Genomic DNA, 12,443 nt, shown 5'->3' with positions numbered 1-12,443 from the left:
TTGAACCATATTATATGTATTACATCTCGTACATATATCTATTTTTTTTATAAAAAAAGGTATAGGTACCGTATGTTTAGTGGTTTACTTAACATCTGATTAAGATTAAAAAGCAGGATGCCAATGCAATTATGTCATGCAATGAAATTGTAAATATTGCAAGTGGCAACAAAAGAAAATATTTTTCTCCATTCTTTGACGCATTAAGCCTATTGTAATAATGATTATTCAGATGTAAAACCAATTTAAGCTAATTAAATTTGTTTATTACGCCAGACGATTGTCATACAATTCGTCGCAGTTGCGTCTGAATCTGATAAAACTTGTGAACCATCAAAATGACGATCGAAGGCAACAAGGACGAAGCAGATAGGTGCATAGAGATTGCGCAAAATGCATTCTCTGCTGGAAACGCTGAGAAAGCTGAACGTTTTCTGCTCAAAGCCGAGCGTTTATATCCTACAGCGCGTGCTAAGGAACTATTAGCGCGAGTCAGAGCTGCGGGCAGTACGGGAAATGTGCCCAAACGTACGCCTCCGAGCAGCCCCAGTGCGGAAGATATTCGACGGAGGAAAACCCCTACGCATCAAGCACCTCAAAGGGAGTACACTTCAGAGCAGCAAGAAGCCGTACGCCGAGTGAAAACCAAGTGTAAGGATTACTACGAAGTACTAGGTCAGTACAGAAATAGTTATATTCAAGGTCGATTACATTGCTCAATATAATCGTTATAATAGTCAGAAAAATGAACAGTATGTTCTAATTTTATAAAAGTCATATAAAATGCGTAGTATATGCAAGTAAACACAAAGTAAATCTTATTAGGCTTAATTAACAGCCTTAGGCACAGGTAATTAACAATGAGTAATAAGAAATTTATAAATTTTTAAGACAAAAACAAACATGTACAAAAGTGCCGTGTGTTATATTGCCTATTGTTTCTGTGCCTTTGTTTCTCTTACTATGTTATGTGGCATTAACATTCATTTTAAAAGCATCTATACACAAATATATACAAACACATGCCGTTCGAGGCAATTTATTTAGAACTTTGCTTTTAGTAACAAATAGAATATGACATATATTGAAGAACTATACAATTAACTGTATGAATGATTTGTTTATTCATTGTAGTATTTGGTTGCTTTAGTAATATTTTTTAAATTTTACTGGCGACAGTGTGTATATTGCTCTATGTTGTCTAGCCCTGGGTACGTCTTTTTTATTCACTGGATATTCTAATGCTAAATCAGTTTGTAATGCTGTATGGCTTTGAATTATGCCTGTCACGCAGTGCATAAACAGGTTTTAAAGCAGGCTGACAAGTAACCTCGTCAAGTTGGTATTGTTAATGTTGTCTTCCTTATGCTTAATACATATGCTATACTTGTTTTATACAATTCATTTCATATGTGGTGCTGAAGGGAAACATTGTGAGGAAACCTATGTGTGTCTAGTTTCAATGAATTTCTGTCACAAAGGTATCCAATTCACATTGGATCATAGTACGAAAAACTCTGAACCTCTTACTTAACAATTTTACTTTATAATTGCTTATTAGGTTCTACATAGATCAATAAGATATTACTCAATACAAGATTATATCAATAATAAAAAGGTGCCGACTCATTGTTATGTTGATCTTGTGACAGGATAAATTTAAATAATTTGTACTTTATAGGCATACTCTGTAATTAAAATTGTGGAAAAGAGTAAAATCAGACTTTCTTGCCAGTTCTTCTCGGTGAATCTACTTGTCGAACCCGTGTTTTCTTTAGCTTTAACTCAACATGTAACAGGACAATTCTTGAGTGCTTCATTGAGCCTTCATGAATAAAGAATGTATTGATTATGAGATGCATGCGTTTTTACATCTAGGTCATGTCAGCTCATAAGCTACTTTCCAAACCAGTAGTAAATGTAAAGTACATCTAAGTCAGAACTGTAACAAGATGCTTCAAAGGTGTTTTTTTATATTATTCCCTCTGAAAAAACGCGTTATGCATTTTCCATACATTTCCCCATCAAGTCAGGGTATGTCAGACTTGCTGCTAGCTGATGCCCAAGACACCCAGTGCCTTCTATTTTCGGAATACCCATTAACAGTCTCTTCCTCGGACATCACAGGATCCCTTTCGCATGCTACTTATGCCATATGACATACTTTCATGAGTCTACTTACTAATTATCATAATATCTCTGTCAACAGGAGTGACCAAGGAGGCCACAGACTCGGACATAAAGAAGGCCTACAAGAAATTAGCTCTTCAGCTCCATCCAGACAAGAACCACGCCCCAGGTGCTGCCGAGGCTTTTAAGGTATTCAAGGAGTCTCTATTTTCATATCAAGACCATAGGACCACTACTAGACTAGTGAATTAGTAATTAGACATGCTGGTATATGCTCATGAATATATTTGGCCATGTCGGCATTTCCAAAGTATACGTGTGTAAGAAATATACTTCAATATTTTGATTTCAAGTCGTAAACGCGCATTATTATTATGTTATATTAAAATTAAAAGTCGTTATTTAAGTCTGTATATCACGTGACCTAGAACACGAGCCGCCATATTGTGACGTCAGAACGGCAATAACTGTCATTTCAATTTGCCTAACACGTTGATGAATAACTTTTCTGGAGTTTTAATTCTAGTATTGGTAATTCATTGTTTTCCCAAAAACATCAAATATTTACAGCTTTTAACGTAACTGTTGACTTCCAGGCAGGATACATTATACATATATAATTGTATTTAACTATGACTGTCTCTTTTAATTTTTGAAAAAGAGTATCTACTCAGTTTCTTGCCGATTCTTCTCGGTATAATCTACTTTCAGAACCGTTGGTAGCTTCACTTAATTGTAAAATGACGATTCAAAAGTGCTTGTAAAAGACCACCTGAATAAAGTTTATTTTGATTTTGATTTTTGAAATATTCAACGTAAAAAAGTTACGACCTTTTATATAGCAAAACAATAATGTGCTTTTATTACTCAAAATTAGTTTGTTTAATTATATTCGTATTACTACATATGAACTTTTATCATACAACAACAACAACAACAGCCTGCAAATTCCCACTGCTGGGCTAAAGGCCTCCTCTCCTTTTGAGGAGAAGGTTTGGAACATGTTCTACCACGCTGTTCCAATGCGGGTTGGTGGAATACACATGTGGCAGAATTTCTATGAAATTTGTCACATGCAGGTTTCCTCACGATGTTTTCCTTCACCGCTGAGCACGAGATGAATTAAAAAGTCAAATGAAGCACATGAATCAGCGGTGCTTGCCTGGGTTTAGACCGCAATCATCGGTTAAGATGCACGCGTTCTAACCACGCGGCCATATCGACTCTTGTCATATCTCGTAATTTATTTTTCACTAACGAAAAAATACCTATATAACCTTCTGACTAAACACAAACAAGTCATATATTTGTAGCAAAAAAAAACCGCTTTCAAGGCGATTGTTTTCCACAAGGTTAGGTGTCTTGAAAGATTGTAAATCCGAGGTTCCGGTTTCAAACCTCAAGTCGGAACAATAAAGTACGTAATTGGATTTTTCTGACAGTAAATACTAAAGTAGTGATCCTGAGTCTGTAGTTTGGTAGTGATTGTTGATCGTCTGACGAGATTTGTCTGACAGATTTGTACAGATATGGAAAGAGCGCGTGTGTTTGCGCGGTATTGTATAAAAGAAATAGATATAAAAACACTGTTGGTTGTCATGTGTCAGGCAAAAAAGTAGCCTGTGTCCTTCTTTCTGTTGTTTTTTCTTTTTAGTCCAGTCATTATAGACATTCAAAATCGAAAATTTAACTATAATTCCAAAAGTTTTCAAACTTCGGCCAAGTGAATGGTACATTGGGACGACAATAAATCTCATTTTGCAACCTTGTCCGCAGTCCGGAACATTGTTAAAATTGCAATTAAATTAATTTTGGCTGTATGGACGTGAAAAAAATTCCAAAAGTTCTGCAAACTTAGGGAAGTTTTCGATATAATATTTCATATCACGTATTAAATTTGCAACCAATCTAAGTGTACGGAACATTTTTTGTTATTGAAAATTAATGTTTTTTTTTAATTAAACTGAATAAAAACGTTCCAAAAGTTCTGCAAACTTGACACATATGTCGGAAAAATATACCGAACGGTTGTATAAATTTGCAACCTTTTTCGTTGACCGGAACATGTTTATTTATAATTCTTTTTAATTCGTGGTCATTTTTTCGAGTAAAGTGGTCTCGGAATAATTACAAAAGTTTTGAAACTTGGTTGCAAACTTCGAAAACATCTATTCTGATGCATTAACAAATTTGCAACCTCATACGCGATCCGGAACTTTAAGCAATTTGCAAAAATGTATTTTTTTTTATTTTTTTACCTTCAAGAAAATTTTAAAAGTTTTGCAAATCGAGGGGACTGTTTAATTTTGGGATTAATGTTAGTATTAATTTTTGCAACCTCTCACGCAATCCCGAATCTTGTGTGATTTAACTCTATGGCATTTTTCATTTTCGAGAAAATTGCAAAAATTCAAATCGAGCCAATGATTGTTTCTTTGAGGTGCATGTCATATATTAAAATTTGCAACCCCACATGAGATCCGCAACTTCAAAAGTATAGAAAAAAAGTATGAGGATATCAAATATTCGTAAGAAAGGTAAGTAAACATTAATGAACGACAATGCGTAGGTTCAATTCGTTTTATTAATCAAAAAATACGTACCGCTAAAATCCTACGTCCGGTTTAAATAAGCCCAACGGAATTTATTTTTGGCATAATCACCTGTCATGTAAAAATAGTACTATATTAACATCTGCTAGAAACAAATTTTGTTACAAACAATTTCAATGATTAGCATGTGAATGGTATAGTATTGATTTATTTGAGAGACGAATTTACATCAATAGAAAAATGAACTAGGGGGATCCATAGTACCTTAAAAAGATAATGAAAAATTGAATAGTAGAAAAATTTGTTGATGAAGCATGCTGAAAAATACTAAATGCCTCATATAGCACAATAGTTAGGCCCTGAATATATAACAGCGATGTGTACGGAAATAATATTTTGCGTGTATGTGATTAAAAAATACTTCCGAATTCCGGATATGGTTGCAAATTCAAATACTGACATTAATCCCAAAATTAAACAGTCCCCTCGATTTGCAGAACTTTTGAAATTTTCTTGAAGGTGAAAAAATAAAAAAAATACATTTTTGCAAATTGCATAAAGTTCCGGATCGCGTATGAGGTTGCAAATTTGTAAATGCATCAGAATAGATGTTTTTGAAGTTTGCAACCAAGTTTCAAAACTTTTGTAATTATTCCGAGACCACCTTACTCGAAAAAATGACCACGAATTAAAAAGAATTATAAATAAACATGTTCCGGTCAACATAAAAGGTTGCAAATTTAGACAATCGTTCGGTATATTTTTCCGATACATCTGTCAAATTTTCAGAACTTTTGGAACGTTTTCCTTCAGCTTAATAAAGAAAACATTCATTTTTAAAAAGAAAAAAATGTTCCGTACACTTAAATTGGTCGCAAATTTGACACGTGATGTAAAATAATATATTTAACACCACTCCAACTTTGCAGAACTTTTGGAATTTTGGTCTCAAGAACAGAGCAAATTATCATTTATTGCATTTTTAACAATGTTCCGGACCGCAGAACAGGTTGCAAAATTTTATAGTTTGTTTTAATACCATTCCCGACCTTACATAAAAATTTGAAAACTTTTGGAATTATAATGAATTAATTGTCTTAAATGACTGGACTATTTATCAAATTCGGTTCAGCGGTTTGGTCGTGAAAGAGCGACAGACAGACAGAGTTACTTTCACATTTATAATTTTAATATAGATAATATAGTTTATTCACGTGGGTGTTAGAGGGGGGGGGGTAGGTTCGTTGATTTTAGGTATTAAGAAAATAGATAACAGAAAATAAATAACAGTACGCAGTATTGCTGTGTTCCGGTTTGTAGGGTGAGTGAGCCAGTGTCTACAGGCACAAGGGACATAGCATCTTAATTCCCAAGGTTGGTGGCGCATTGACGATGTAAGGAATAGTTAATATTTCTTTCAGCGTCATCGTCTATGGGTGATGGTGACCGCTTATCAGGTGGTCCATATGCTCGTCCGCCAAACAAATCAAATTAGGTACAGTCGATACGAAAACGTAAGCGTTTATTTACTTTTGGATATATGTGAATATGTTGTTAATTCAAACAGGCAATAGGCAATGCGGCAGCCATCCTCACAGACCCGGAGAAGAGGAAACAGTACGATCTTCGCGGCGAGGAGCCGTCCCATGCGACCCACACCCACCACCAGTACTACGCGAGGGGTTTCGAGTCGGACCTCACCGCTGAGGAACTGTTCAACATGTTCTTCGGGGCCGCTGGTGAGGCTTTTTTTCTAACAACTACATTCTTTTCTAACAATATACATATTAATTGATGGCTTACACAACATCCAAAAAAAGAAAAACAGCTTCTCATATGTACATCGATTACAAGTGTACATAACATTCATAGTGTATCGTGTCAACATATTTGTCAATATATTTTTTTTCTTTTTTTTTTATAAATATGAGACAACATCACATATATTACTCTGATCCCAATGTAAGTAGCTGAAGCACTTGTGTTATGGAAATCAGAAGTACTGACGGCACCATAAACACCCAGACCCAAGACAACATAGAAAACAAATGGTAATCTACATCGACTCGGTCGGGAATCGAACCCGGGACCTCAGAGTGGCGTACACACCACTCGACCACGGAGGTCGTCAATATATATCGAGTCTTCTGAGCTTACCTTAAGATGTGGACCCCACCACTGTCGATGAAATGGTGCTGATGTCAATTAATGGTGATGTTCCAATATAAATTTAACTGGGTGATCACTTTGCTGTTTCTAGCTGCTCTCAATCCAATCTTGGGACTGCAGAGCACAGTTCCTCAGGTTGTAAGATCAAAAAATCAAAATCGAAATGTACTTTATTCAAGTAGGCTTTTACGAGCACTTTTGAATCGTCGTTTAATAAATAAGTGAAGCTACCACCGGTTCGGAAAGTAGATTCTACCGAGAAGAACCGCCAAGAAAATCAGTAGTTACTCTTTTACAACATTTAAAAATGCAGTCATGCTGGTTAGAATACAATTTCAAATATGTATAGTAAGTTATCCTGCCTGGAAGTCAACAAGTATTATCTCAACGCTTTTTTATCATCTATATAATCTTGTTCTGAACAGTATGTCTTCATTACCAATTTATTTTAAAAAAACTAATAAAATTTATAAAACGACAAAATTCTGCGGAATTTTAGTAAAGAAACGGATAACATACCCTAAAATTGATTTAAAGAAGTAGAAAATAGTGGTATATTCCTATTTATAACATAGTTAAGGATATGTTCTATTAATGAGGCATCTGCAGAAGCAGTATGATGGGGCACGCTCCAAACTCACTGTATATTATCCCCCCCTATTCCTATTTATAACATAGTTAAGGACATGTGATGATGGGGCACGCTCCAAACTCACTGTACTGTATATTATCCCCCCCTATTCCTATTCATAACATAGTTGAGGATATGTTCTATGAACGAGGTACCCCCCCCCCCACATAGTTAAGGACATGTGATGATGGGGTAGCTCCAAACTCACTGTATATCTTATCCCCCCCTATTCCTATTCATAACATAGTTGAGGATATGTTCTATGAACGAGGTACCCCCCCCCACATAGTTAAGGACATGTGATGATGGGGTAGCTCCAAACTCATGGTATGTCTTTGCCCCCCCCCAGCGTTCCCGGGCGGCGGCCCCACGGTGTACGCGCGGCGGCGCGCGCGCGAGCCCGAGCCGCGCGACAGCCACGCCGGCGTCGTGCAGCTGCTGCCCGTGCTCGTGCTCGTGCTGCTCTCCATGATGTCCGGCTTCTTCATCAGCGAGCCCGTCTACAGCCTCAGCCCGAGCCCCAAGTACCCCGTGCCCAGGGAGACTGTCAACCTCAAGGTAATTCAATTCAATTCTTGGTTTAATGGCTTTTAGTTGTGCCGACAGGGCAATGTCACGTAGGATGGAGAAGACACGAAAGAGATTGATTGGTACAGTTGAGGAAACAAACTCAATTAAATTTTGAAGACTAGCATAGTCGTAGTAATTTCCTTGTTAATCCTTAACCTAGAACAACACAAACATTAAGGGTTAATGAAAAGGTACAGTAAAAATAATTGTTAGTACTCTAAACTATATAATATACTTAAATATCACACTCAATTGGACTATTTACAACTTAATTTTATTGCATTTAATATATTTACATAGAAAAGAACAAAATGGACTAAACACAAACGTCAACAAACATTCAACATTTAAACCTCAAAGTATATTTGAAAGCTATTGTAATGAAACATATCATGATAACTGAGATGGCCCAGTGGTTAGAACTCGTGCATCTCAACCGATGATTTCGGGTTCAAACCCAGGCAAGCACCGCTATATATATGTGCTTAATTTGTGTTTATAATTCATCTCGTGTTCATGCATGCCTGCATGTGTCTAATTTCATTGAAATTCTGACACATGTGCATTCCACTAACCCGCATAGGAACAGCGTGGTGGAATATGTTCCAAGCCCTCTCCTAAATGAGAGAGGAGGCCATTAGCCCAGCAGTGGGAAATTTACAGGCTGTTACTTTGTAATAAAACACGTGAAGATCGCTAACGGAACAACTCTATTTTAAAAAAAAGAAATTGCCCTCGTCACTGTACCACAGATAAAATAAAAACAAAAGGTTAATAATATACGTTAGGGGTATAGTTCTTACATAATACAAGAGATGGCGTTACTTGTATTCAAATACAAACATTTTATTGTTTTGATACACCATTCCAACAAAAACATCACGTACATTACTCTGATCCCAATGTGAGTAGCTAACGCACTTGTGTTATGGAAGATCAGAAGCAACGGCACCACAAACACCCAGACCCAAGACAACATAGAAAACTAATGAACTTTTGCATCACATGAAGACCCGTGCATACAGTATTGACCACGGAGGCAGTGACGTAACTATCCTAAGGCCAGGTGGTGTAGTGTGCCAGGGCCCCGGAGTTCAGGGGGCCCTCTAAACTAAACCTTGAACTTCTAAAGCTTGAAAATCACGACCCTGCGTACAAGATTTCTTATTTGATATCTACAATTTTTAAAGGGTAATTATTGGTGAAAGAGAGGGTGAGGGCCCGATTCTTCTTCCATGCACCGAGGCCCTTCCTCATCTAGCTACGTCACAGAAGTCGTCATATATTTACTAAACGAAAAACAAGCGTATATAAGCGTGCAAAGTCCGGTACCTCCTCACTAATATCTGATAAGAGCAAGTGTAGCTCCGTAGAGTTTCTTTATACTTCTTGCCGATGTCTCCTGACATCCTGTTTGCAAGGAAACACACATTACTCACCCTTCGTACCTCCACGTGGAAGTGGAGGGGGTATGGGGGTGTGTGGTGGTACTCTGGATCAAACTAAATCAAAATGAACTTTATTCAAGTAGGCTTTAACAAGCACTTTTGAATCGTCATTTTACAATTAAGTGAAACTACCGCCGGTTCGGAAAGTAGACTCTACCGAGAAGAATCGGCAAGAAATTCAGTAGTTACCCTTTTTCAACGTTTAAAAATACAGTCATGTTAGTTAAATACAATTATATATGTAGGTAATGTATCCTGCGTGGAAGTCAACAGGTATTAACTCCACGCTCTTTTATCATCTATAAAATCTTGTATCGAATAATACGCCTTTTTTTACCAATGTATTTTTTACAAACGGTAGTTTAAAATGCCGAATACACCAGAATAGCCTATAAAAACTACCCTCTCTTTCACTTCGGTGGGGGTGGGTGACACGGAATCGCTTGCGTATGCTTCCATGGCCGAGTCGAGATGGCCCAGTGGTTAGAACGCGTGCATCTTAACCGATGATTACGGGTTCAAACCCAGGCAAGCACCGCTGATTCATGTGCTTAGTTTGTCATAATTCATCTCCTGCTCAGCGGCGAAGGAAAACATCGTGAGGAAACCTGCATGTGACAAATTTCATAGAAATTCTGCCACATGTGTATTCCACCAACCCGCATTGGAACAGCGTGGTGGAATATGTTCCAAACCTTCTCCTTAAAGGAAGGGGAGGCCTTTAGCCCAACAGTGGAAATTTACAGGCTGTTGTTGTTGTTGTAAGCTTCCATGACGCCTTGACGATGGCCTCCAAGACCATGGAGGTATTCTTAGGGTATCATCAACAGCCCTAAGCTTATATCGTCTCAATCTGTCCGAAGACAAATACCTCACACACAGAATAAATCTTATGGCGTTTCAATTGATGCTATCGTTGTTTCAAGGCCAACAACAACAGCCTGTAAATTCCCACTGCTAGGCTAAAGGCCTCCTCTCCCTTTGAGGAGAAGGTTTGCAATATATTCCACTACGCTGTTCCAATGCGGGTTGGTGGAATGCAAATGTGGCAGAATTTCTATGAAATTTGTCACATGCAGGTTTCCTCACGATGTTTTCCTTCACTGCTGAGTAAGAGATGAATTATAAAGACAAATTAAGCACATGAAACAAAGGTGCTTGCCTGGGTTTGAACCCGCAACCATCGGTTAAGATGCACGCATTCTAACCACTGGGCCATCTCGACTCAATCAAGGTCAACACTTTTTATTAAATAGGCTATTTGACTGGTTTTTAAAATCCGTTTTATATTATTTAATAGAAATTAAGGAACCCAGTAAAAGTTGTGTTTTTTATTACTAGTAAATATTTGTCGAAAAATAGCATATTAAAAATTCCATATTTAGATACCGCGCAAAAACGCTACTTAGACAATATGGCGCTGCAATGCGGTTGGTGACGTCACTTTGCTGTATTTTAATCTGTGCTAGATATAGTAGATGAGCAAAGTTTACAAGAAAGTGACTTCATCATAAGCCCGGCCAATCAGGAGCGTTTTGTGTCACGTGACAAACGTTTGAAAAAATGCATTTTTATTTATGGATTTTTGAATAAATTAAGTATTATTTTCAAGTTTCGTCAGTAAATAACCATTTTTAAACGCATAATATACACTGATTACAACAATTCATAATTTATTTTTCGCATTGTCAAATAGCCCATTGCACTCCTCCAATCGTTGAAATGGACTTTCATAACTATGGTGTTACCACTCGTGGGTTGAAGGCCTGGTACCCCTGAGCTGATTCGAGTGTGTCCCACGTTCCAGGTGCCGTACTACGTGAAGGAGAACTTCCACACAGATTACCAGGGCTCGCTGAGAAGACTCGAGATGGCCATCGAAGAGGAATATCTGGGTGAGATTCTTAGCTTAGCGGAGGATAACTTGTTGTGTTCCGGTCTGAAGGGTGAGTGAGCCAGTGTAACTACAGGCACAAGGGACATAACGTCTTAGTTCCCAAGGTTGGTACATTGACGATGTAAGGAATAGTTAATATTTCTTACAGCGTCATTGTCTATGGGTCATGGTGACCATCAGGTGCCCATATGCTCCATAACCAATGGACCATCCTAATAATGATTACATATAGAAAAATAATTAGATTTTTTATAAAAATATGTTTTATTTCGTGCGTGTGTATACTAATACTATCGCGCGGCGTGCGCGTGCGCAGTGGGGCTGAAGCACGCGTGCCAGCGCGAGCGCAACTACCGCGACAGCGTGGCGTGGAAGGCGCGCAACTTCGGCGACTCGCGCCACTCGGCCGACGCGCAGCGCCTGCGCATGCCGTCCTGCGAGAAGCTGCAGCAGTACCAGCGGTAGGCGCTCCGCCCCCGGCCGCCTTCTGTTTCCTTATATGCATTTGTTTCTCGGTTACGACCCTTGGAAAGACTTGCGCTCAGTTGCGACTCAGTACTCCTTACCCCCCCCCCCCCCTAGTGGCCTACGGAACGTTCAAGTATTACTCCCCCTGTAACGCACTGTAACGTTTTTATATAACCCCCCCCCCCCTTTCTCTAAACGTAACGTTGGTATAGTTTATACTATGACTTTGCGGTTATAATACTATATTAAACAAGAGAGAGAGAGGGGATCCCTGTAAAATGTAAATGATAATGAAAAGGGAAGTTTGGGAGTTTTGATTCCCTAATTTTGATTAAAAAAGAAACAATGTTAGGTAAATTGTTTTAAGATACCCCCCCCCAAATCCCGGTATGTAATACTTGAACGCCCCCTTATATAAGACCTGATCTGCAGTACTGTATACAATCAACCTCCCCTCACCTCTATGAGCTACTTTTCATCATATTCCATTATAATGACCATGTAACATGTATTTATTTAAAATGTTTATATAATAATATGTTATAGGCAGAAATTGGACTTAGCGAAGGCAGGTTAAT

General features: G+C 38.0%; 1 protein-coding gene across 1 annotated transcript; it reads left to right on the top strand.

Moving 5' to 3' along the window:
* Positions 1-157: 157 nt before the first annotated feature.
* Positions 158-12,063, top strand: LOC124541662 (dnaJ homolog subfamily B member 12). Its single transcript, XM_047119588.1, has 6 exons — positions 158-675; positions 2,210-2,319; positions 6,250-6,421; positions 7,832-8,040; positions 11,308-11,395; positions 11,714-12,063. The coding sequence occupies exons 1-6, from the start codon at positions 339-341 to the stop codon at positions 11,860-11,862; spliced, it is 1,065 nt and encodes a 354-aa protein (XP_046975544.1). The 5' UTR covers positions 158-338; the 3' UTR covers positions 11,863-12,063.
* The last annotated feature ends 380 nt before the right edge of the window (positions 12,064-12,443 follow it).

The sequence above is a fragment of the Vanessa cardui genome, chromosome 28, assembly GCF_905220365.1.
Source record: "Vanessa cardui chromosome 28, ilVanCard2.1, whole genome shotgun sequence".
Lineage (NCBI taxonomy): Eukaryota > Metazoa > Arthropoda > Insecta > Lepidoptera > Nymphalidae > Vanessa > Vanessa cardui.
This window is presented reverse-complemented; position numbering and strand designations above follow the sequence as displayed.

Coding starts and splice junctions, on each gene's coding strand:
- LOC124541662 (XM_047119588.1), top strand. CDS start 339: ATGACGATCGAAGGCAACAAGGACGAAGCAGATAGGTGCATAGAGATT. Junction 676..2,209: donor GGATTACTACGAAGTACTAG/GTCAGTACAGAA, acceptor CTCTGTCAACAG/GAGTGACCAAGGAGGCCACA. Junction 11,396..11,713: donor CATCGAAGAGGAATATCTGG/GTGAGATTCTTA, acceptor GCGCGTGCGCAG/TGGGGCTGAAGCACGCGTGC.